The 27,509-nt window shown below is 40.2% G+C and overlaps 1 protein-coding gene across 1 annotated transcript in view; it reads left to right on the top strand.

Annotated features, from left to right (window-relative positions):
* The first annotated feature begins 9,398 nt into the window (after window positions 1-9,398).
* Window positions 9,399-27,509, top strand: part of LOC120557728 (ERC protein 2-like) — a 41,397-nt gene continuing 23,286 nt past the window's right edge. Inside the window, 3 exon segments of the mRNA XM_039798292.1 lie at window positions 9,399-9,522; window positions 15,342-16,149; window positions 26,792-27,226. Of these exon segments, the coding sequence (XP_039654226.1) occupies window positions 15,475-16,149; window positions 26,792-27,226 (1,110 nt within the window). The 5' untranslated portion in view covers window positions 9,399-9,522; window positions 15,342-15,474.

The raw sequence follows: 27,509 nt of genomic DNA, 5'->3' as shown, positions 1-27,509 counted from the left end.
GCGTGACCTAGCTAGATTCAGAAGACTACCTGATCTCAGGTCAGTTGTGTAGCCTATGTAAATGTTAGGCGGTGACCGTTCTCTTAATACACCCATGGGCTGACAAAGGTTCCGTTTTTGGGAGGTTGACGTCAACTTCCAGCTTTGTTGAGATTCGCCGTTTTCAGCGGCAGTTTCAAAATATGAGATTTTCATAGTAAAGGGGTGTCAATGGGATTTTGAGCTTCTATGTATGTCCTATTTACCCCCCGAACTGTCGTTATTCAACTATGAAATCGGTTTTGCATTCTATCACCCCTTTAATGTCACACGAGGATTGTTGAGGTCACATGAGGGTCTATCATATGTCACATAAATTGATCAGTTTAAAGCTATAGTACGCAACTGTTTTATATTAATTAACGTCCGTTACATTCAAGCCATTGCCAAATGAGTTGATACAAAACTAGTTAAGCCTATCAGCTCCACAAAACTCTCTCTGTATTTCTCAGTATGGCTATATTTACAAAATGGTGCCATCCGGCGACTTTCGCGAGCAGAAGCTCAAGTGATGCGTTTTACATCACAGCTGTGAAAGGGCAACAGCAGCGTTCAGCTTTGGAGACGAAGAGGACATACAAATTACAAGATTAATATCACTTCTGAAGAGCCTATCATGTTTTTTAAATCCTCTGTGATCACCAGAGGCTTGCATCATGTGGATGCACCAACAGTGTTGTTGTCATTACTTAGAATTCGTCATGGGGAGACAGATACTATGCACTATAGCTTAAAATTAAATCGTTCAATTTGATATTGCTGTATTTAGGTTTGATCGATTGACAGTGATGGCCTCTTTCACTCCTCTTTTTGACCCATCTAAGATGTGTGTTGTATGTCTTTTAGGCAATTTACTAAGTCTGGATTTGAGTAAAAGGCATGTACCATGTGCTTTTTCAGTGGTTGTTTCACCATGTATCTGTGTATTCCTCATGTCAATGTGGTACATGTATTGTTTCTTAGATTAAGGACACATTGACTTACCATTTTTTCATGGAGAGAATTTACATTCACACTAACACTGCAGTGCAGCTAAGGTATCAACTTATCAGCAGCTGTTGAGTCATGTTCTTGTATTGTGCTTGAATGTGTGGCAGAAAGCAGAGCGCTACTCTGCTGTAACAAATTGAATGGGCCATCAGGTTACTATGAAACCACAATCCATTCTGCAGATCACCTTTCCTTCAGAGTAAAGCCTTTCTAGTGACATCGGAAGCTCTTGGCTGCCCTCATCTGGTTAGGTACAGAATTGAAATAAGTTCTACATTTACTCAACAAAAAAAACATGCTTTTATTTATTTATTTATTTATTTATTTATTTATTTATGCAGTGTAGTTACAGTTATCAAAAGTAGTAAACTCTGACTTGAGACTGACTTGCAGAGCAAATCTCAAATTTGCCGGAAGTTCGTCAGGGTTTTCCCTATATTTACATTCTTCAACTTATATAAGTTATATAATTTCTAAATTCACGGTTGTTTAGTAGTGTTGTTTGTACATTGGTTTTGTGTCATTTGGATTACTGTTCTGTTGTATGGTCTGCTGCATCATGCAGTCATTTAAAAAAATTACAAGTGGCTCAAAATAAGGCTGCAAGACTGGTTCTTGGTTGTTCTTCGAGAACTAGTGTTGCAGAGATGCATGAACGTCTTGCTTGGCTGGTGGTCAAGCATAGACTATCTGCTAATATGTTAGGATATTTTCACAGAATTATTAACATATATATATATATATATATATAACTTATATAAGTTGAAGAATGTAAATGCAAAATAGGTTGACATTGAATTTAAATGCTATATGTCCTTGCAAATCCTGAATTTGAAGTGGTCAATTATAGTTGCATGGACTACATATTTAAAGACTACACTAAGATGTGAAAATATTACAGTAAACTGAACTTTTACCCAATTCTGCGGCTAAAAGAAGGTCACTGGTTTCTTTAATGAGGCCATATCTGTACTATGATCTGATATGATTCATGAAATCTTGACAGATCATCAAAGCTATGACATGAGCAGAATCTTGAAGAGGAAAACGTGTTTGTTGGGATTTAAAAGATCTAGATTCTCAATTATAAGTGAGGTTGACCTGCAAGAAACGAAATGGAAAGTGTCAGTTTGGAGAAAGCGATTGACCACGCTGTACCATACCATAACCAATTGCTACCGCTAGCAATTTTCAAAGGAAGTGTAGACTTCATACAAAATATATTTTTTGATAAAGATGATCATGACATAGGTGCACAAAGGGTAAAACACCACTAAGATTTCTGTATTAACTTATACGACCCATCAATGAAAGTGTTGTGAAGGCGTAAGTGCTCAATCTTTGTCCTTACAAGGATTTATTGCTGGGCCCAGCAGCCAACTCTACAGCAATGGTGTCTAACCTTTTTTTCGTCAGGTCGCTCTAATGGAGCATATTTAACATAATAATGATATATAAAACTGCTGAGTGACCCTCCTCATACACTGTTGGAGGTCACTTACTCTATATTACTTAATAGACACTTTTCTGTTTACATTTTTTCTTTTGCAGCAGTGGTCTTATGAGCTGAGCCAGCTCTGTCCCATCTCTCACTACAGATCAAGTGGATGCTTGTATAAAGCAGGTTAATTATTGGTTTTGACATTATTGTCCTGAATTATAGGTCACTTGAACTACATGTCCTCTTATAAAGGGCATACATTTAAGTCATTAAACTATAATTGGAAGGCTTACATTCATCCATTTCCTGAAAGACATGACGGGAGCCTCAGCCTCTGAGAATTAACCAGTCATTTCCATCAGCGATGACCTTACAGGACCATTTTGTTACTCAACCTCAAGTGATGGGAAGTGTGAGACATACAGGTAGATGGAGACTGGAAGCAGAGCGTGACTCTGCAGATTAATTATTAATTATTGGTCATTGCTACAGCCCAATGTGCTTGTACATTAGTTTAATTGAGCTTATTCCTTACAATGAGGCTGAGAGAACTGGCTGCTCAGGGTTTCCTCCCTCGCCTGTCACTCAGCATAATCAATACATAGCACTTAAAAATGAAACAATCCTTTTCCAGGCATTAATGCCTTTTAAGGGTTTGCTTGTGGACCATTGCTGTCTCACCTAAAAAAAGGTTAATAATCTGAAATCTGTCATGTTTCAGAAAAAGAGGAATAAGCCCATTCACTGATTTTGGATTTCAAACAGGTTTTAACTTTACTATTATTTGTAATTGTCCTTGTGAGCTCAATTACAAGCTTGTTGGCTACTTTACCCTTGATGTAAGCTGATATAAAGGTAGGCTAAACATGTACACCTGCTGAGTAATTTAGAAATTAATATAATTCTGGATTAATGCATGGTATATTGCTGTTGTTATTTATTATCATTGTTATACAATGTAAGGTTTGTGGCTGGATATACAGTAAGTTTGAAATGGCTATGTGCCCAGCCAGAGTATAACCTGATAAACTATGTGGGAAATGTAAAATAGCACATTATGTCAAACTGGGAAATTGTGTAATTTTCTGGTTTTGCATCGTAGTTGTTATCCCACCATGTTTTCATAAGTTATTAGATTTATGTCTGCACTCTTGTGGACTGTAATATGTGCAGAACTGACAACTCAAAGTCTCCCAAAACTTAAAAAAGGTTATTTATCTAGAGGTCTGGACACGGGTATACCAAGGCGACATAACCCTCAAACTTCCTGACAGTCTAAACTAAAATATCTTGACAACTAGACCTACTAGATGGATAAAGATGAAATGTTTTACATTCATTGTTCCCAGAGGATGACGGAGGTTTTGGATGTGCTCTAATCTCTAATCTACTCTAACCTATAACAAAGTTTTTTACATTCGTGGTACCCAGGGGACAAAAGCAAGCAGTGGTGGAAGAAGTATTCAGATCCTTTACTTAGTTGTAGTCCGTAAGATTGAGTAAGGTTGTTTGTAGCAACAGCTTTGGCGGTATGAAATTGCAGGCGGGCCTCTGGGACTCCCAGAGTTCCTTTCGAAAGCGAACAGTGTTGACTGTCACTGGTAGATTGCAGCTCTCAGCACCTGTGCGACGCCTTCTCATGCTCCAGTCCACACTGATAGCAGTTTAGTCTAGAAGCTAATTTGCCATTTTACACACACCTGTGACTGTCTCATTAAGGAACCACCTAGTGACGCATCCTGGTGCTACACCCAAACCTCTACCAACCCTTTGAAGGCTAGCTCAGGTTTTTCTGCCGGGGAATTTCCTTTGACACTGAGCTCCTCTCTCCTCTCTCTTTCCATCTGGGTGCATTCATATCCCAGTAATGCTTGTTACTAACTTAGCTCTGGGGAACTTATTCCCTCGGAGTTCTATGTTTTCTCGCCTCATAGTTTTCCTTGGATTGGGGGTGGCACCTAAATCGTGTTTGCAGCTGCTGCCATGGTCCTGCTCGACACCATGCTACGCCCTGCACTGCTACTACTATTATTTCTAGTCATTGTTCTATTATCTTTATTGGTACTATAGTTGTTATTGTTCATCATACCAACTGCTATAATTATTATGAATCATATTTCTCCATATCTGTATCTGTATCAGTGTCTCTGTGTCCCAACTGGCAGCGGCAGATGACCGGCCACCAAGAGTCAGCGTCTGTCCAGGGTTTCTGCCTATAAAAGGAAGTTTTTCCTCACCAATGTCTTACCAAATGCTTGCTCTTGGACGGGATTGTTGGGTCTTTGTAAATTATAGAATGTGGTCTAGACCTACTCTATCTGTAAAGTGTCTGAGATAACCCCTGTTGTGATTTGACACTATAAATAAAATTGAATTGAATTGAAACCCCAGTACATTTTCAAACATTTTCATACAATTACATGGCACATCACTTGTCTTCTTCATTGTCTGTTAATATATTAATTAATTATAAATCAATATTGCTTAAGAGATTGAGGGGCTGATAGGCTGATGGGTGACTGCTAGTCTCGCATTGCCAGACCTTCCTCCACACCGCTGCGGAGGAGGGTCTGGCTGGTCCACACGCCCAAATTGAGGGACATCCGGTGGGATTTTACTTATCACATTAAACATTGGATTTTTAAATTGTGAATTGTATATTTTCAGATGTTTTTATTTGTGTACACCATAATTTGTACCAACCACCACTCACATTCTGCCTGTAGTGGGATCTCATATTGGAAATAAGTAAGAAATAGGTTTATAAGTAGAATATAGAGGAAAGAGGTAGTCAATAAACTGGAGCACAAAGGGCTTCTTACTGTACCCATGCCTACCCCTTTCCAGTTCATATAACCTCATATGTGTGCATGAGAGAGAAAGATAGAGGGGGACTGATATACTGTGTGTGTGTCTCTGTGTTTGTGTTTAGGACACAGAAATGCTGATGCCTCTCCTTTGGGCCCTGTCAAGCACACTTAGCATCAGTGTTTACAATGCAAAATGGGAGAAAGAACCTGTAATTCCAGGAGGCCTGAAGGCAGTCGAGAGCAGGAGGAAGCCAGGAGCCAGGGGGTCATTGTTTAAGTTTTGGGGCTGTCTGTTCAAACAGTTCTGAAGGACGTACACACCTCATGGAGAAGTTACTGTCTAATGTCATGAGTTTAGATTGATTCATGCTGCAAGAGAAGTTCCTCTGTTAGAGCTGCTCACTGGATCTGTGGTTTACCCTCAGGCAAATCTGATTTATAATGTTGGCAGTCTGAATACTGACACAAGCCAGTTTATTGTGTTATAGGAGACATCCCAATACCTCACTGCTTTACTGGTTGTATCATTCTTCCAACTATGGATTTAAAACCACTATTCTATATTGCTTACACTTCAAACCAGATGGAATAGTTTGGCATTTTGGAAAATATGCTTATTTGCTTTCTTGCTGAGAGTTAGATGAGAATATTAATACCACTCTCATGTCTGTACTGTGAATATGAAACAACCAGCTGGATTGTCCTCAAAGTGAGGTTGCCAGGCAATCAGCCAAGCTCCAGGAAGTTACAGCGCAGGCCCAAGAAGTAATCTGTCACATAAACGCCCTTAAAACCACAATTATTATTGTATGGATTTAACAAATGAGATACAACATGATAACAGTTTAGTGGTGCTGATTAGGGATGGGCATTTCATTACATTTTCTTAGTCGATCATTAACAATCGACTATCGATTAATCATTAATATTTTTATATTAAAATTAATTATTTATTTAACTTTTTATAAATAAAAAATGCAATGAAAATACAAAAATGCAATGAAAATACAAAAATGCAGCGTGTTTTTCCTCGATGAGATCTTAATTACAAGAAGAACAACTTGTGGCAGTTAAACTGGAGGTTATAGATATACTGTAGATATAGATTATAGATATATGCGCTGCGGTGCTCTGAAGCAGCAGAACCTGCAGCTGTGAGCCAGCGTTCTTAAACAGAGACCCTCCTTTGTTCCAAAATAATAAATAAAAATAATCATGTTAAATAATAACTTAACCAAAAACATAATAACACTTAGATCTGACAGGTTTTGTCAAAATGTAACTCAAAATTATCCAAGGCACGGACAAAGCCTAATAACAAAAGATACAACTTCTGCACAAGTCTACTGAGTTTTGTTGAGAAAGATAAGCATGTTGATATGATCTGGGGTCAGACCCGACCGCTACCTGGTGACTGTCAGTCCAGCCGCCGAAAACACCCGCGTTGCCAGGATGCACTAGCCTCGTGAGACCATCCTGATCGCGCAAGCTCCAGTTTTCCACTTGCAGATCAGTCTGGCATCTTGAGATAGAGAAAATTTGGAGCCGTTCGCCAAACGACCGACCAATCAGCGTTGGTTTTGAGGCGGGTTTAGGTGTGACGCAACGAGAAGCGACTGTTACGGTACAGATCCACTTTTGCGACACGGGACATCGGCCAGCTTTTTGACGCGCAGCATTTTTTCCAATGTAGCGCCGCCTTCCCGGAATGCTTTGCAGGAGCGTTGAAGTTGCTTGACGTCACCCATAGGAACAGAGTGGAGCGCGGCGCGACAGAAGCACGGACAAGTGGAGATATTTGGGATTGTGTATTAGGGTTGTGTGGAGAGGAAGGAGGGGTTGGTGGTCTTGTTGTTGTCTGTTGGTTATGGTCTGTTGTCTGTCTATTTGATGAGCTGTATGGTGCAAGATACATTTCCGAAAGGATCAATAAATGTCTATCTATCTATCTATCTATCTGTACCGTTAGTCTAAACAACATGGCAGCTTCCACAGATGTGAGGAGCGTAGCTATCGCGCAAGTTTTATCCGAATTAGAAAGTATTCCTTCATTGAAAGAGCAAAAAACGGCACTGGAGGCTTTTCTCGGAGAAAAAGATGTTTTTGCTCTTCTCCCGACTGTAGGTGGTGATAGACAGATGGTTTATCCAATCAGCTAACCAGTATTTTCGCCCCTTCCCAAAAGTTTTCCAACGGAAAGTTCCCAGATGGATATGCCGAGCAATCCATCTGGCGGAGTCAGGTTAAGGATGCGCAGGACATGGAAACAACCAAAAGCACCACAATTATATTTATGGTATAACACAATAGAACAAGTATTAGAAATGGAAAAGCTCACTTTCATAGCTAGTAATAGCTTAGAAAAGTGGAAGAAAATATATCCCAAACACATATTAGATAAAATAACGAAGTATTTCAATGGCTTGATATAGGTTGTAGTGCATCCACATGCACATACACGCACACACATTCACACATACATAAACAAGAGCATACACAAGCACACACGCACGTACACACATTTTTTTCTTTTCTTTTTCTTTATCTTTTTATTGTTTTTGTTTTTCTAGCCTTGTTTTTTTTATGGGTTTTTTTGTGTTATTAAATAATATAAGACTGTAAAAAATTGAAGTGCAAAAGGAAAAAATATGTAACATGTGGTTGGATATGGAAAGCACTACAATAAAGTAATAAAAAAAAGGATGCGCAGGTACCTCCGCGCTAACTTGGCCAGCCCGGGGAACCTTATTCCGTTCTTCGTAGTGAGTTTCTACCAGTCTGGTGATGGTACGTCGTGACGGAATGTGATATGCTGGTTGCAATATCCATGTCAATGAACTTGCAGTTGTATATCTTGGGTAATTTTCGGTCGGTTCTACTTTGTTTAGTGGTAGGCTACATCATTATCATATCAGTCGTGGCCGTGTTGTACATGCACGTCATCTCAGTGTTTGCAGTGAACTAAGTTGTTTTTTTTAAATCAAAATGGTCGCACACCACACTTCGCCTCTTCATGATTACTTTTGAAATCAAAACGGAAACTCGCAGCCAGGTAACTGTGTATGGAGTCAAATATTGCCCCTGGGTGGTAAAATGTTTAATTGCTGCCACACTGTGAAATTCATTTCATTGCTTCAAGACTCACACTACGCAACGCAAACAGCATTAGATTAATGATAACAAATTAACGTTTTCCACGAAATTCTTACTAATCAATTATCGATCGTCGAGTAATCATGCCCATCCCTAGTGCTGATAGGTGGATTGGACCTTTGTCAAGTGTCAGGCTAGCTGTTTCTCACTGTATCTAGTCTGTATGCTAAGCTATGCTAAGCATCTGGCTATAGCTCCACATTTAACAGATATGAGAGTGGTATTAATCTTGCCATCTAACTCTTCAAGAATATCAGAGTGTCTCCATGTGTTGGGGTAGTTGTGTTTTATCAGAGTACAGCATTGAAAATCTTCATAGAAATGTGAATTTTACAACACAATGTAATTGTGCTAAATACAACACAACCCATTCATTATTAATTTCACTTGTTTTTATTTTCAAAAAAATCGTATATCCGAATACAATACACATTTTCCATAGGCTCAGTAAGTGCTGGTTTCACAGTATCAGAATTTTGGATAGTCATCATGGAAGCCAAGTGTCCCCCTTCTAGCCCCGCCCCTGCTACAGTCCCGTCTCTTGGTATTACCCAACCATATTTCACCTACAGCATTAAATCAGAATGGTTTGATAAAAGTGGTAGGCCTACACAGATCCATTTTTTTATTTTTATTTCTATGGGTAGGCTACACTGCCTGAGAGGAAGGACTGCCTGAAAGTCAAAATTAAGGGCAAAAATACCCCTGACAAAAACTCTGCTGTTGGCTCTACCCACAGCAGGTTTGACTACTGATCTACACATCTAATTTTGAATTAGGCCCACCTACCCTAAAATGCACTGTAACTACATCACACTGTTTTCAAATATCTTCGACTAATGTGAGCGGACGCGGCCAATGATTACCATTCAACACCAAGATAATGTGAAATTCATCTCATCCGCCCATCCCCTCCTGCCAGCTGCCACTTGCAGTAGTGGTGATGCTGCTCCCTGGTGTGTAGAGGAGGAGAGAGAGCGTGTCCGCTGCCCAATGACAGGGCAGGATGCTGAGAGAGGCTGCTCGGGTGAATGGAGGCGACACGGTGCCGTCTAAAGCGGTGAAGGAAAGGAATTAACATCGATCAAGGTACATTTGCCTTTTTATTTTACACCCTGTGTTCCGCGTGTCGTTATAGAAGTAGTGACACGTGTAACCTGTCGTTTTTTTGGGCCGTTTTGTGAGCGATTTGGCGGAAAAAGCACCGGCTATGTGCGTTAAAAAAAAGAAACATTCCGGTTTTCGTTGATTGCATGGACACAGCCAGTCAGTGCTCACTTGATATCTGAGAATTTGAATTTTTAAAGCCGTGTTGAAACGACCAGCGCCATATTTCAAAATAAAGGTTTCAATCGGCTTCCCTACCCCGGGTTAGACTCATATTTCCTTGGTGTAGCCTAGTCAGGTGCTCGACACACACCACGTCGGAGCCATCGAAAATGTAAAGGCCCAATGAGCTGTCAATTGCTCGGTCGTGCTGCATTAAATGTATATCTAATTCAGCGTACACATCAGTCAGCAGATATTAGAATTTGAATTGATAACAGAAGCCTATGTGCAGGCCTAATTAAGATAAACATCTGTCGAGGACGTCTCACATGATTTCCAAACAGGCCATTTGGAGTCGCACATATAGGCTATTTTCGCATCCAATCAACCAGCCATTGAAGTCAGTGGGAAACACGCGGGCGTTAATACTGTAGTAGAATACGTGATGAGGAGGCTGCATAAGCATTGCACCGCACTGGCACTTCACATGGAATGTCTTTATTATCAACCCATTGTAAAGGCTTTTTTTTTTTATAGGAAATGGCCTTTGTCCGCCATAGACATGCTCAAAAGTATGTACTCACAGCTATTTAAACTAGTCTTATGCAGTTTTGTTAGAGTAGGCTTGGAACAAAATGCCTGCATGCTTGCTTTCAAAATGTCATGATCGCCATATAAAAAAAGGGTCTCCCTGACCCCACAGATACACTCAGCATTGCCTGTGGTGAAATCTTTGTGTCACTACATCTGCCCTCCCTGCTCTTAACGCACCACTGCCCTCTGAATTGCCAGTGATTATTTCTTCAGAGGCCTATACTGGTATTTGCTGACAGATTTTCAGGTAACGTGACATATTGGCACAATATCTCTGTTTTTGGACTATCTATTGTACAATTAACTGTGCTGTTTCTGTTTCTGCAATAATATGATACTCTTTTTTTAATATTGCACTGGTCATTTCCCTCCCTTGTCTGGCATACTGAGAAATGTGCTTTGGTGCGGTGTGGATCCGTGTGTGGGGGGTTTAGAACAGGGTTAGAAGAATAAAAGAATCAGAGTAATGTTTTTCATTGGAGCCAACCTATTCAGTATTTGACCTGTAGGCTACTAGTGCTGATTAGTCAATCGACCAAAAAAATACGTAATTGTAATTAATCAAACAAAAACACCAAAAATGTATTGATTTCAGCTTCTAAAATGAGAGGATTTGCACATCTATGTTTTTATATCATTGTGAATTGAATATCTTTGGGAATCTGACTGCTAGAGAGAGAAAAAACAGCATTTAAATATGTCACCTTGGGCATTTTTGCTATTTTCTGGCATTTCAAGGACTAAAATATGAATTGATTAATACAAAAAAAGCTCCAGCCTATGAATCTGTAAAATGTGTGACTGTGCCACTCCCATTTCATTAAAGTTTAAGTTTATGCAGCCTGGTGGACAGAAAAATAGAAACATCTTACTGTAGAAGATAAAAGGCAAGCAAGGAGCAGTTAGGATAAGTGAATATGTTTGGTTTTGGTTGCGTCTGTCAGGTTCAGTGTGTTTATTTTTGAGGTGGAAGTCTGACGTGACAAGCAGTGTTTTCCTCTGTTTGGCATATGTCATCATGCTTTTTTAAAGGAGATATTTCTGGCATATGTGCCTTTTATTGAATAGCTGCAGTGAAGATTACAGGAAACATGAGGAGCGAGGGGGAAGACATGCAACAGAGATGGGGAATCAAATCGTGGAAGTTGCAATCACATTGGCACACATCCCAGACCACTGGCCCACCAGCACGGCACAGTTGGCATCATTTTTTAAACTTTTCCCCACATGACATTACATAGTTTTCCTGTAATTTCCAATTACAAAGGCAGCAACAAAAGTGAATCATAGCTGAAGTTGAATACTTACTGAAACATGTCAACTTTAATAAGAGGGCTGACAAACACAATTTTTACATATACGATTTTAAGGCAAGATTAGGGAACTGAAAGAGGTACAAACAAGCCAGAGAGACACTGCGTGAATCACTGGAACAACACTGACGACATGAAGAAACTCTAACAAAATGATGACAACATATGAACATAGAAAAGCTTCATTAAAGAGAAGCAGTCATTACAAATACATCATATCAAACACTGACTTAAAGATCCTTCACAGGATGTAAGGCCTCAAAAAATGAGTTGAATCATCCACACAGTTTCCCCAAAAAACAAACATTACAATCCTCAACGGAATAGATTTACAGCAGGTCAATTATAATATATTGCAAGATGTTTTTGTTGTTTTGTCTGTTTGCCCATTGCTGAATTCTGGTTTTTGCTCCTAAAACATTTACCGACCAGACTTCACAGACCTGCTGTAGCAGGCTGACCACTGTAGATAAGAGCTACAGTGTTTGTTGTTGCATATGTCTGCATATCAAACATTTGAATTGAATTTGTCTCTCAGAGGGAAATAGAAATAAAAAGAGTTGTTTTACAGTTTTTAGGCTATGAATGCAAAATCTTTACACATGCTCTGTCGAAGCCTTTAAACTGATTCTGGTTCATTTGTTCTTCCATTTTATATTAGTATGTTCCCATCTACCCAGACACCTTTTACTTAATATTACTAACAGAGATGACAGTGTCCTTTCTGACCTCCTCTGTCAGGTTGCATTGATTGCCCCCTGGCCACGTGTTTCCACACGGGTGGTGCTTCAGTGAGTGCAACTGAGGTTTCCTGTCATCCAAAATCTCCCTGGATTTCATACACCGACGAGACCTGTTGACACATGGTTCTCTGTACCAGGAATTGTCATTTCACCTGTCCCTCAAAAGAAATATGAAAGAATATGCATGAAGTAAAAAACCTGGGATTGTTGGAAAAAAAAAGCTCCCATGAAGCCTACTGCCATGTCACCTTGGCACTGCTGCAACACACACCATTACCATTTGGCCACAATGTTTGGAGACTTATGTCAGATGACTGAGGTGCTTTATCTCCGTTAGCCCAGGCATAGTCACCATGGCAACTGGGTCTGAGCAGCAAGTGTCACCAGAGGAGTGAAAGTACCGTAGTTCACTTTGATCGAAGGGTCTAATTTTTTTGTCTCACAGACGGTCCAATATTATTCATCACCAGAAAGCCTGTGACATTAACGATCTCTTTGTCTTTAACATTTGTTGTTAAACGGCTCTGTATTTACACAAAAAGTTATCTACCATAATGTAATAATGACACTGCCATTATGTGTAATCTCAAGCTTAAATATATTGTAATTAGACTGTGATATATCGTGTTCTGTTTTGAAGCTTGAGGTGGCATGAAATGGCAGAACCATTATTAAAACATAAAAAATTAAGCCTCCTTTATACTTTTCTCCTCGTTAGCCAGCTCTGCAGTATTTAAAATCCTTTTGGTTTATGGTTTTTTTATTAAAATTGTGACTAGAAAATCGGTATAGCTTATTGTGAATTGCATAACATCAGTGGTTATAAAATCATTGGAAGTCCCTTGTCAATTTTAATTTGTAATTTTGATGCGTTTATGAGACAATACAATGCAGCAGATGATTACTTTGTCATATGCCATGGGCCTGATTATGTTAGCTCTCTTTTATTGCATTGAGTTGGGGACATTGTATTGGTTGTATTGTTTGGTGCAAAACAGTGGTGTATGTCTCTGTACTCTGGTGCTCTTTGTAGCTTTGGTTCAGTTTCTAACACGTATTACAGTAATAAACCCTGCATCCAAATCTTGTGGGTAGGGAGCCAAAGAGACAAACATCACAATATGGAATAAATCATAATCACGATTATTCTGGCAATATTGAAATCAAGATTATTTAACGTGATTATTCATTGACTTTTGGAAAGATGTTGCATTTATTGAAGTTAAAAACAGTGAAACAGTTAAACAAATCAACAATGAAAACACCCTGAACTATGAAATTGTCCTTCTTACTTTATTACATTCAGAAAACAAGACAAAATAAGAAATGTTACTTGCAAAACCTAAAATTTAGGAGCCAAAATCGTAATCACGATTAATTGCACAGCCCTTACTCGCATAAACCGCTAATTTGGACTTCACGGTATTACTGGATAAATAGAATCTGTCTTGTTTTTTTTTAGAACCACTAATCTAAAAATGTTGGTTAACATCTAATTTTTGTCATTACTTCATAGGTATCATTATTTGCTCTGATATAAAACATTTTACATCATATATCAGAACAGACAAATGTGATATATATAATATTGTATTCTGTGTTTTAATTAGTTTATTATTACTAGTGCAGTGCCCGTTGAAAATGTCCCTGTTTGGAACGGGTGATTTCTTGGCCTGTGGTATTGCTTCTTGTAGAATTCTTCAAAACCAAATTGTACCCCAAAATTACTTACAGAAGGACCCCAAACCACTTAATTAAAACTCCACTGTATAGCCTACTACTGACTTACAGTATAGGCTACATCTACATCAGAGGAAGACATTGTACTACTGTATTTACCTGAGAGAGAATGGGGCAGATTCAGAATGTAATCACAAAATATCACAATGAAAGTGTGGAGTAATCAGACATTAGCATCATGAACTCATGGCAGTGTGCTACCCATCTGGCTCGTTATGAGAGCTAATCAGCAAATATCTGCATTCATCAACCACCAGAACCGGACTGTGTGTGTGTGTGTGTGTGTGTGTGTGTGTGTGTGTGTGTGTGTGTGTGTGTGTGTGTGTGTGTGTGTGTGTGTGTGTGTGTGGGCACGCGAGAGAGAGAGAGAGAGAGAGAGAGAGAGAGAGAGAGAGAGAGAGACGTAGTCTTATGTCGTATGATCGTTAACGGATTTAACACTTCAGCAGAGGTGCTCATTTCCATACAGGTTTAGTGGCTTTACGGTTAACGGTGAAGTATAGATTTCATTTGCGGGGGTATTTTGGTGACGGTAATGTTATTAGTATTGTAAATTAGCAGTAGACTTAATTAACCCGACCCAGGGCGAGTCTGATGAAAACTGATGTGTCTGCCCGGTTCAACTCTGAGATTTTCTCGCATTGCACAGCGCTGTGAAGGAATAATCTCTGATTAGGCTACTTTATGTTCTGCCAGTTCACAGCAACTTAATACAATAGCAGGAAAAGAGTCCAAAGTAGTGCTACTTTGCACATGTTTGTGGGTCTGAGGTGTATGTCACATTTTAGCTGCCAAAGCTCTGCTGCTCTCTGAGAGATATGTGCATAACATACACACACACACACTGACTGACAGACGTTCCTGCAATTTATAGATAAATATAACATATACATAGCTGATTTAGGCCTACAGTGTTGTTGTAAATCAAGTTTTTCCTGACTGTAAAGTATTAATCGGATGTAGATAAATGTTGGCCAGTGGAAAATCCAGGATGATGTTGGGAACTTCCTGTGGGCCATTGGAAATAGGAGCCAAATACAATGTGGCAGTTTGCTGCTGTTGTGGACTGATACAGCTGTAAAGCTAACAGAACTATATATTTCTTCAACTGTATCATTTTGCAGGACAAATATGTTTGTTTTACCCTGTAAGACCTTGTGGATTTATTTAAAGTGTCTGTGGTATATCTGTGCCTTTCATCTGACACGTTGTGAGTCATCTAACAGGTGCTTCTCTCCTGTTTCCTCAGATCTGATTTTGATGTGCTCCACCCATTAGGGTGAAATAAGTCACCCATGTGTGGTACAAAGGGTCAGAGCAGTCTCATTTCAGCACGCTCCCGTTAAGGACCCTCTGGTGGCTACGCCGCTGATTCACAGGACATGTACGGCAGTGCCAGAGCTGTAGGCCATATAGAGAGCAGCCCCGCACGGTCCCCGCGCCTGCCAAGGTCCCCCAGACTGGGCCATCGGAGGGCCAACAGCGGGGGCGGGGGTGGTGCGGGGGGAAAGACGCTCTCCATGGAGAACATCCAGTCACTCAACGCTGCCTATGCTACTTCCGGGCCCATGTACCTGAGTGACCACGAAGGCGTGGGCTCCACTGCCACCTACCCAAAAAGCACTATGACTCTGGGTCGCGCCACCAACCGGGCCATGTATGGGGGCCGCGTCACAGCCATGGGCAGCAGTCCCAATATTGCTTCTGTGGGGCTGCCCCATGGTGACCTTCTGTCTTACAGTGACCTGGGCTCCCTCTCCATGCTGCACCACCACCACCACCACCAGGGCGTGCCCTCCGCACTGCTGAGGCAGGCGGTGCGGGGCAGTGGGGGGGAGCTGCTGGAGATGCAGGTCCAGCTCAGGGATATGCAGAGGGAGAATGAGCTGCTGCGCCGGGAGCTTGACTTGAAGGACAGCAAGTTGGGATCTTCCACAAACAGCATCAAGAGCTTCTGGAGTCCTGAGCTGAAAAAGGAGAGGATAATGAGAAAAGAAGAGGCAGCTCGCACATCAATCCTTAAAGAGCAGATGAGAGTCACTCATGAGGAGAATCAGGTGAGACAAGCCCGTTCAGCTGTCATAATTCAGTCATTACTGCAGTGAATTTCACTTTGCTAGTTTGCTTTCTTTCCATTGTCTACTTTGATCTGTGTGTCTCTGCTTTCACCATTCCCTTCTCTGCAATAGACCACTGCCATGCTCAGTCCAAGAGTTCAATAGAATTATTGCAGTCAGTCATGTTTTTCAGTACTTGTGGAAACCTTTCTGGAAAGAGTTCTTTGCACACATAAATATTTAACACGCACTCTCCTCCCATACTGCTCCAGTACAGAATCAATGTCAGAGAGACGACTTGAGCCACAGGAAATACAAAACCCTTTAATCTAGTTTTCTATAATCAAGTTTTTGAAACAAGGCTACAAGGCTAATATAATGAGCCTGCATGTATAAAACAATCTTATGATCTATAAGGTTGATGATGAAAATCTGCTCTCATTCAGTTGTTTAATGATTATGTGAAAAGCACAATGACACTACAACAACTAATGAATTGTAACTTATGTATGCAATCTGGGCACCACATTCATTTTAGTTTATTTTCAAAGGTTATTATCCGATTGGCAAAAGTTTTTTTGCTTCAATGTGGGGGTGTAGTCATGGCCCAGTTAAATCAGTAACTGACAAGAGTAGGCACAAGTTCCAGAGACAAATGTCAAGGATACTTAAACGTTCTATCTTACTCTCCTTATCATCCCATTTCCATGATCTTTTATTTACTTACTCTGACTTTGATCATCTCTCACTGTCTACCTCTGTATATCTGGCCTTTGCTGTCTTCCAATAAACAATTTTTTGCTCACAAAATGTAGAAAATTTTCAATTTGCAGCTATTATTTTGAATAGTATTAGATTATATATATTATTAAATATTTATAATAATGTAGATATAAAAACAGCCAATCATCACTTACTGCATTCACATTCAATATGGTAACATTGTTCTCACAATCTATCAATGTTCAAAGATATAGTGTGGCACACTGAGGTAGATTGTGGAATATGTCAGCGTACTGCTAGACTGGCTAGATTGAGCTCTAAGGCATTTTGCTTTTTGAAGCAGTTCTGTGTCATGATGCAGCTAATTCTACAATGCCTTGTGCAACGTAAAGGCTAGGTTTTGCCAGCTGGTTGTGGTCTTTGTGCCAGTCTGTCTGCATTTCTGTCTGTCTGGTTGAATGATGCTGTCAGACACTGAGCAGCCAGTAGGCCACTCATTACTCAACACTGTCACTCCACCCTTCAAGGTCACAGCAGACTGTTAGTGTGACCCTTTGTGAGACCTGTCTGTCTTTGTGCATGTCTCATTCGCTGCATTTGTCTCGATAAACATTGTATCCTCGTCTGTGGCTTACCTGAATTGACTGGAGATTAAAGAGACTGCAGTTGGCCAGCTTATCCCTGAAGCAATGCCATGCTGCTAAAAGGAAAGGATGTTGAGCTCTCTTCCTCACAGTTTTACCTGCTAGTGATCCCTAGAGGGGAGCCAGAGGTCCTTTGATTCTTTTATATCTTTATGATTCGTGAAAATGTATGTGGACAGTATTTGGGAGGAGAATATGCCTGTTCAAGCTAAACCAGTACTGCCACTGACAAGGCCCAAGCCATTAATCATTTTACTTATTCCTTATGTTCAGTGCGATTAAATACTCAGCTTGAATCCTTGTATGTATTTTTAGCTTGGCTTCATACATTGTAGGAGCTGAATGTGTCCGGCAGATTATAAAAGCTGTACAGTGTGGGCTTTCATGCCTTTGTGCTTGATACAAAAAGAAGGCTCTTTTTTTTAAATCCTCAGCCTTGTCCATCAGTGTTCACTCTGACTCTACACTGAATGATATTTATATCCTCCTGGTTGGGTTCATTAATGAAGTATGTCGGCTAATAAAAGGCAGATGTGCCTTATTACTATAATTGGTCTTTTCTATCTTGATTTCTGGGCTGTGAGGCATCCTTACGTAAGTGTATACTTACGGTGGGGTGGTTTGAAAGACTGACTGAGGAGCAAATTGCCTCATTAATAATGGAGTAATTTCAGGCCAATCATTACATTTGTCTTGAAGCACCCTTAACAATTGCATACAGGTGCCCTAGGCCTCTGTTAGCTTGAGCAAATGCTGTGCATTATTTATTTCATGAAAAATAAGATCTGGGACTATGTGCTTCTTTTCACCACATCTTAGGAAAAGATGAAAACCATTCAGGCATTAGTTTGTCCTTGATCTGTTTTTTAAAGCACAGACTCAACTGTGAGTGAAATACCAACCGTAGCCTGCAGAGCTTGATTCAAGACAGTAGATGGTCATGACTACAGGCGGTGATTAGCCCAGGACTGTTTTGTGAGGCGCATTTTTAATCTACCATGCAACTGGCTCAGGCTGTTATAACGTTGATCCATTTGAATTAATTTTTGTCGTGCCGAAGCTGGGCAAGATCTGCTGTGTGAGCTAGAGCGGACCATATCTGGTCGTGGCTGAGCAGCAGTCATGACCACTGCTGCTCAGCCACCCAGTCAGCCCTCATCCACGCAATCCCCAAAATGGAGGCTGAGCCTCCCATATCACACAACTCTGTGCATGGATACTTTGCCTCAGACATGACATGATTTTTAAAATTCTTTTTATTGTTACATGTCACTGTGTCTCAGTAAATTGTAAGGGGCTTGGGTCTATTTGGAGCACATTGTGACTAAATGTGGATGCATGTGCTAGTGATAGACCGATCATCGGCCCTGGCTGATTATCGGCCCGTTTTTGGCAGTTTGCAGATTATCTGTATCAGCGTTTTATTTGCCTGATAACCGATAAAATTAATTCATTAAAAAGTGCGCTACTTTGGCTCCGCTACAGCTCTGTGTCTGTCCCTCTGCTTCGGTTTCATTCACCACTGAGTTTTACTTAATGTCCCGCCCACAACACTATCTGACTGTGTATTATGTTGAAAGTTTCTCATTTATTAAATAATTGCTTAAAGCATTTAAACAAAATGTTGTGTTGGAGTTTAGCCTGGGAAAACCCTGACAAACTTCTGGCAAATTTGAGATTTGCTCTGCAAGTCAGTCTGGCCAAGAGCCCTTTGAAGCCCATTTCCAATTTTTCCAAATCGAGGCACCAATCACAACCGTTAAGGCGGGCTTTACACCAATCGCAACACAATGACGATAGCACAGCGACTGTGAGCAACTTTTTGTTTCAACATGATGGCTAACGAAGCACAGCAACCCGTTGATGCCGCTGCCGCTGCTATGTCAACCGGATCGTTGGTCTGATTGGTTGAAGGACTATCCAATGCGCCCAGAGGCATTTGAGTGGCGTCCGGTGGTGGAAATGAACTGCAAATTAACCTTGCCCAGACCCACACTCAGTTACCTACTGAGAAAGGTCTGGTGTCAACCAGGCTAGTTGGAGTTTGTAACATTCCAAAATCTTAATTTTGACTTAAAGATTTTCATTTTAACTGTAAATGCATATCGGTTATCGGTTTCATTAACTAATAATTGGTATCGGCCCTGAAAAAAAACTGTATCAGTCGATCCCTAGCATGTGCACATACTTACTTCTGTGTGCCATACAGTCTGTGGTTTGGACAGGGATGTTTGCATTGGTGATTAGAGGTTTCTTCCCTTTGTGCCAGCTGGTAATGTGTGTGCAGAGGATTTGTCATCACCGCCAGTCTGTATTTTGTGTGGGAGAGGTACTTTATAGTCACAATTATCGTTTGCACATATCATTTATATTCACTGTGATGCAGCAGGTGTGCACCCCACACAGTTTGTCGAGTTCCTATCTAGCTCTGTTCAATTGGTGGTAAACAATTTTTGCAGCAATCACGTATACATGATGAGCAAAGAAATTGATGTTTTTGGTGATGTCATGACATGGTGAGCTCAAGTGAACACAGGAAGTATTATGTGAAAAGTCAAAAGAGCTCATGGATACTTCCTCTAGCAACCTCATTAAGATATGAGAGGAGAATGGAAGAACAAAGCAAAGGGAATACGACGTGTTACAGTCTGCTGATGTCTTTTTCTCCAGAACAACACAGTTTTAGATTAAATCAGAGCAGTGCAAAAATGTCCATCTTACTGTAACATGTAAAGTGAGAATCCAATAATAAAGATATATTCTTCTTTAAACCAGGAAAGAAGAATTGAACACATGAATTCTTTTTGGCACTTTTTGGTTGGCAGTTTGATCCCCTGTTCCTGTCCTGCTCCTCATGTTCACATGTCGACGTGTCAAAGAAAGTTTTCACTGTTCTCTGACATGTTATAGGCAAAATAATTAATGAATTAGTCAAGAAGGGGGGGGAGGGGGGTTCAAACATATATATTGGTAGATTAGGTGCAATTCAGGGGTGAAGTTGCAACATTGTTGCATTTTTCATTTGGTTTGGATAGCATTGACACTGCACTTTGTCAAGAATCGAAAATTGTAAACAAATGTCACATGCTGGAAACGGAGTTTAATGAGCTTTTACACCACCCCAAACAAATCTGTTAAAACAGACCATACAGCTCAGGTGTGAAAGCACCCTAAGATTTGTTTGTTTTGTAACAAGTAGACAAGATATGCAGGGATGATGGAGTGAAAGAAGTGATGGAGATACTGTAGATACATAGATAGGTAGATAGGTAGGTAGGTACCATACTCGGACAATACAATAAATAATAAAGAAATGTAAACCACCGTACAAAACATTATTCTAAAAGACCATATTGTTAAAAAGAAAGGCAATGCCTATATACCTTTTTCACGGGAGATATGTTGACATGTCATAGTAGGAAAAGCACAGGTGTTTTCAAAACCATTACTGATGGCTGCATTCCACTTAGGAGAGGCCCTGGTATTGTGCATGCTGACTCACTGAAATAACTTACTGGGACACTTGATGGAACTGAGCCATCGTTAAGGTTATCAATTTCAACTGTGCTTTTCCTACTATGACAAGTCAACATGTCTGCTGTGAAAAAGGTCCATTATGTAAATGTATGTGTGTTTGTGCGTATGTGTATGTCTGCATGGGGAGTGTAAGCACAACATGTCAAATTTTTCCAGGCAGAACTAGAAAAGGAAAAATGTTCCGAGAAAAACAGTACACTTGTTACTTATGGCTAATGTGTATCTGTGTATTCTGTATTTTGACTGATGTTTGCAGTATTAAACTCCACATAAATGTATGTAGCAACTCATTAAGGATCATTGTCCTTGTTGTCCCTCTGCTCCGCATGGTCTGGAGCACTAAGTGTTTACCCCAAACATTATTTTGAATCAACCCTTGCATAAGAATGGTTTTGTAATTTGAAAGGTGTTATTTTGTTGACATTGCTGTCGATGAAAATCAGCCTTTTTATCTATTTGAATGGTTTGATTGCCTTCACTGTTAGGCTGTCTGTCTGGTTCTCATGCAGAATCACCGTGGAATTATACAGCTTCACTTCATCATTATCTAGAGGCTGTGTATCATTGAGTATTTTGCAACAGTGTGAAGTGAAAGATTTAATACATAGTATTAAATCACAGAGCTGTGATTCATAGAACATAGGCCAGAGCCTAGTTTATATCCTTGACGTTCCACTTCCGGGATTTCTCCGGTGCCGCAGGAAATTCTGCCGGGTGCATGTATTTTCGCTGATTTCCGTTTCCTTCCGCTTTCTTTTCTGTTGTAATTTTAAAATCCGGTGGATTTATGAGGACTGTAGATAACTGCTCCTCAGATTTCTGCAGGGTAAATTGAGACAGCTAGCTAGACTATCTGTCCAATCTGAGTTTTCTCTCGCACGACTATTTTGTAGCGGTTCCGTGTGGAGCTTCTTGCCTCCCATGATGATTGTGATTGGTTTAAAAAAATGCCAATAAACCAGAGCACATTTTTCTCCCATCCCAGAATGCTGTGTGAAGTAGCCAGACCCTCCTCCGCTCCGGAGCGTGTGGATGGTCTAGCCAGAGCCTAACAGATGTATGGCTGTGGGTGTAATTGTATATTGTCAGCCATCACGACATACAACACAGAGAGCCTGCTCTGACTCAGCGCATTGGAGCTGTCCATGTGTCAGATACAAACACCCACTCTCTCTTAACCACACACACACACACACACACACACACACACACACACACACACACACACACACACACACACACACACACACACACACACACACACACACACACACAGTATACAGCACATATAGCTGTTCGTGCCTATGCCACCTGGTAAAAGACTGCTACTCTGTACAGAGTACAGAGTAGCCTAGGTATGTCGTGTGGTTGGTTAGTGCACCACTTTGGTCCAGACTGAAATATCTCAACAACTACTAGATGAATTGCAAGGACATTTAGTCAAGATATTCTTGGTCCCCAGAGGATGAAGTCTACTGACGTTGGGGATCCCTTGATTTTCCCTCTAGCATTGCCATAGGTTGAAATATTTGTTTTTTAGTGGATGGATTGCAATAAATGGATTGCTATCTTCTGGGGCATTCACAGTACCCAGAGGACTCCCTGTGACTTTGGTCATGATCCCCTGACTTTTCCTCTAGCAGGTCAACTTTTTCACTTATTCTATGAAATACAGTACATTATTCCAACGTAGTGGGATAGATTGCCACAGCATTTTGTTAAGACATTGACGGTGCTGGGATGATGTATCCTAATGACTTCGGTGGTCCCCAGACTTTTCCTCTAGCTCCACCATGAGGTTGACATTTATGGTTTTAAGAGAACACAACTATTGGAAGGATTCTCATTTTTTTTGGTATAGACATTCATGTTCCCCTCAGGATCAATTGTAGTAACTAGATGATTTGATTTTTGCTGCTATAATACCTGTAGATTCTCGCCAATTTACAGTTTTACCCACATGAGGTTTTGACATTTTGAGAGAGCTCTTAGAAGGATTTTGTGTTTCTGCACAAAAGAATTTATGACAGCCAGTTACCCCTGGCTGCCCCAGGTGTCAGTTAGAGAGGGAAGCACTATAGCTCAACATCTCCCCTCGACTCTGTGAAACCTCTGGAAGCTCATTTTCCAGATATGCAGTGAAAGAGAAGCCTTAATTCTCTTGAGGCAGGATGACCACAATGACAATATCCGCTGAGTCATGACTGACTCACAGGATCCAGTACAGTTCTGCAAGATGTCGGGGGAACTGCCATATAGTCATTTTAACCCACAGTGCAATTATGGAAATGGACACTGGGCTGCCTACTGCATGTTTAGTTCCAAGATTATTGATCAGGGCAAAGAGAGGGAGTACTGATGAGACAAGGAGAGGGAGCAGTGTCAGGTGAGATTAGAGAGAGAAGTTAAAAGGAGAGAGAAAAAGGTTTTAATTTAACAGTTTGAATATTGCTCCATATTAAATGGATTTGTATCCATGGATCCTTTGTATGTTTATGCTTATGTAAAGCATTTTGAATTGCATTTGTGTCTGCATTGTGCTATATAAATAAATTGCCTTGCCTTATGTGGTCATAACTCATTAAGAAACCAGTCATTTCTCATTTTGATTTTGGTAAATTCTGATTACAGTAACATTGCATGTATTTATTTATGTTTAAGAAGAGGCATTTTAAGCATTTTCTTTAGTAGCACATTCTAATGTATTTATTTTTTTATTTCACGTGTATGAGGAAGATAACTGTTGTATTAAAATGTGCTTGTCAGTAAAAGATAAAGATTTAGTTTTAAGGTTTGGACAGTCTACAAATCCGTTCCATTATAAATGATATTTCCAAGTGGTGGCATCATGTACATAAATGAGACCACTCTCAGTGTGAAATTAAGAATTTGAGATGTGTTGTGCCGGACCAAATGGCACTGGCTCACAAGGGAGTGTGACCAAAACTGTTGAAGATGGCAGCAGTCAGCAGAAATCATTTTCAGCTGCTTCTGCTAACACAAACACTGCCCCCAGATGGTTGGAAGAGCACATGCTGACAGTATCCCGTCTGTTCTGTAATGAGGAAGTGAGCCAACAAGAAATGTTAGAGCAATGAAAAACAGATTTAGTTTTGTACTTTGGTATTTGTCCTTTAATTATGTTTTTTAAGATCAATGCACTGCTTTTTCTATCCTGCTGTGTTAATAGTGTTAATAAATCAGGGCTGAAACTAAAAATAACAATTTTAATCATGGATTCATCTGCCAATTGTTTTCTGGATTAATTATTTGTTCTGTTAACGTCAGAAAATTGCTATCATCATTTTCCAAAGCCCACAGTGACATCTTTAAATGTCTTGTTTTTGTCAGACCAACAATCCAAAACAAAAATATATTCAATATTTGTTTCTTCTTTAAACATCTAACAGTAATGGCCAATTACTTTACTGTTGATCAACTCATTGATTGATTAATGTTTGAGCTCCTCAATACATTAATTTAAACACTAATACCTCATCATTATCTTGTCACTACTACACTTCTAACGGTATTACTACCATGAATATTTCAACATGTGTGTTATGTGAAGGTTTTTTATGACCGATAAAACCCAACCAAACTATTAAAATGCTTCTACTAATAACAATATTAGATCAATCTAATACATCAAAAGTAAGTAAATGTAAGATCATACTGGTTGATTGGTCTTCATCTCTTTCCAGAAAGGTAATCTCAACAAGTAATATTTTTTCTGTAGGTACTTTGTGAATATTATGTTCTGACTGAGGGCTGAAGGCTGATAAAAAAGACAGCTGGACAGACTGCTGGATATCTCATTTTCAATCTCTGGCTGGTTTGTGTTGATCATCCATTTCTGTTGCATCATGCTCTGACGCTCTGTTTTTACCATACGTTTGTTTTTCTGTTCATTCTGCCCATGCTCTGCAGCTGCTGGATGCCAGGAGAACCAAGGTTTGTCCCTATGTTTGCACCACGTGTTGAGTGCACAACATAGAGTCACCTTCAGTGTGGCGTGTATTTTCAGACACCTGGCAATCCCTTTGCACCATTACAACCTCCTCTCCTGTGAACCTCCGAAAGGAAGGGAATTATTTCTGGCAGTTCACCCTGTCTCCTTTCCCTGTGGACCCTCATATTTTCCTCTATAAACCCTGAAACTATAAAAAAGTGATTAGTTTGTTCAATTGTGTCAATCCAAACGTGTCTGGTGCTCCATCCCCTTGTTGTACCACAAACCGTACAGCCCCAGACTGCCTGTGAAGTGGGTTTGATTACAGCGTAATAATCTGTGTCCTCTCCTCTAAATCCTGATTGGGCCATTTTCTGGACATTTGATTGATCTCTCTCTGGAGATATCTGCTGGAAGAAAATATCAACGGGCAGGATCAAGCCTGAGTCAATCTGTGACAGAAACCCGGCCCGAACATTGTTTCCCTAAACTCAAAACCAACACCCCTGCATATAAAGAAATATAACAGGCTTAATAGAGAATGGTTTTATTTATTTTTTTATTCTGGACACACAAATTCAACACATTAATGTGCCGTCTCTGTATGGATACCGTAGGTTCTGTTGCAGTATCTGTTTATTCATCTAAAATTTTGACTCCTTTTCCACCAAGATTTCTTAATAATAAAAATAATAATAATCATACTCATACAGTCTTTTTCTACATGGTGCTCAATTCGCTCACAGACCCCTTTTCATTACAACGTGTTGCCACCTCTGGAGGTGGCTGACTGTTAGAGAGCAAAGACCTCTGCTGCATGGCAGGGAAGCATCAGGGTGGTCTTCCGCCTTGATTAGCACGTTAACAATAGGGCTGCGTTTAAAAAATCGATATTACGATTTAAATCGATTTGCATTTGACTGATCCAAAATCGATTCATAAAATCCAAGAATTGATCTCTGTATCATATGAAACTAGAAGACCTAAGGAATCCATTGGTACCTAATATGCCATGCTAGCTTGGTAAGGGGGTTAAATAAATCTCCAAAGTAAGGCTACATTTTGGGGAGAGAAAAACTGACATGGCCATTTCAAAGTGGTCCCTCTGTCACCTCAAGATATCTGAATGAAACATCACTCAATACACACTGACTGTAGAGTCTGTAGTGCTGCACTTTACTGTGTTTTCATATTTAATAAAAATAACATTAATGTAACTGCTTTGGGGTCAGTTATTAATGTAAACATTGATACTTTTAGGAATGCAGCAGGTTAGAGGCAACCTTGTACAATTGTAGAATCTCTTTCATATCCAAGCTAAATTTGTATTGTAACTGAAACGTTACTAACCTAATTGATATCAAATTAAAAATAAAATAAAATCAGGAATAAAATCAAATCGGAACCATGTGAATCGGAATAGAATCGATTCGGAAAACCACCGACGATACTCAGCCCTAATTAACAGTTAGTAAACATCCCTCGTTAATTCTGCTCACATGTCTAAAAATAGAGCAGCCTACACTAACAAATGAATAAGTGTGACAGCTGTTTATTTCAAGTCTTAGTATATTTAAAAAAGTTAATATGATTCTTGTTCCAGAATAAAGAAAAAAAACCTCTCTCATACTTTTCCTCAGATAAGCCGTACTGTCTTTTGACAATATCATTATATCAAGAAGTGTGTTTACATGACGTTTCCCTAATATGGAGTGTTGTCATGAAATAATTAGCATTTTGTTTATTCCTAAAATTAATTTCAATAATTGTTGAGTCTCTCTTTCAGCATCTCCAGATGACCATCCAGGCTCTGCAAGACGAGCTGCGAACACAGCGAGACCTAAACCACCTGCTGCAGCAGGAGGGCGGCAACCGCTCCGCTTCGGACCACTTCACCACTATCGAGCTGACGGAGGAGAACTTCCGTCGGCTGCAGGCCGAACACGACAGGCAGGCCAAGGAGCTCTTCTTGCTGAGAAAGACCCTTGAGGAGATGGAGCTGAGGATCGAGACCCAGAAACAGACACTAGGTGCCAGGGATGAGTCCATTAAGAAGCTGCTGGAAATGCTGCAGAGTAAAGGGCTGCCCCCCGGGCCGGGCAGGGTGTCTGAGGAGGAGGAGCAGGAGAGAGCCAGGCGCATTGCTGAGGCAGAGGCCCAGCTTGGACACCTGGAGGTCATTCTGGATCAAAAGGAGAAGGAGAACATCCATCTGCGAGAGGTACTCTATGACAAGGGTTGTGTTGATAAAAATATATGGGATTCACTGTACAACACTGAAAATGTACTGTATTTTTAGTTTGTCGTCACTAGAGGGCAGTGCTGAGTCTCTCATAATATGCTCTGCTCTGTGGCTCATATTGTAGCATATCGATTATGTAATGTATGAACAGAAAACTGCAAACCCATCAGTTGCATTGAACATTTTACATGTGTTATATGCATTTTGGGTGGGGGGAGGTTTCCCCAGTCTCGCTTTCAGAAGAGATTACATGAGATTCTTC

This window comes from Perca fluviatilis, chromosome 4, assembly GCF_010015445.1.
Source record: "Perca fluviatilis chromosome 4, GENO_Pfluv_1.0, whole genome shotgun sequence".
In the NCBI taxonomy this organism is placed as follows: Eukaryota; Metazoa; Chordata; class Actinopteri; order Perciformes; family Percidae; genus Perca; species Perca fluviatilis.
Note: the sequence above shows the minus strand (reverse complement) of the source record. Positions and strands in the feature narration are given on the sequence as shown.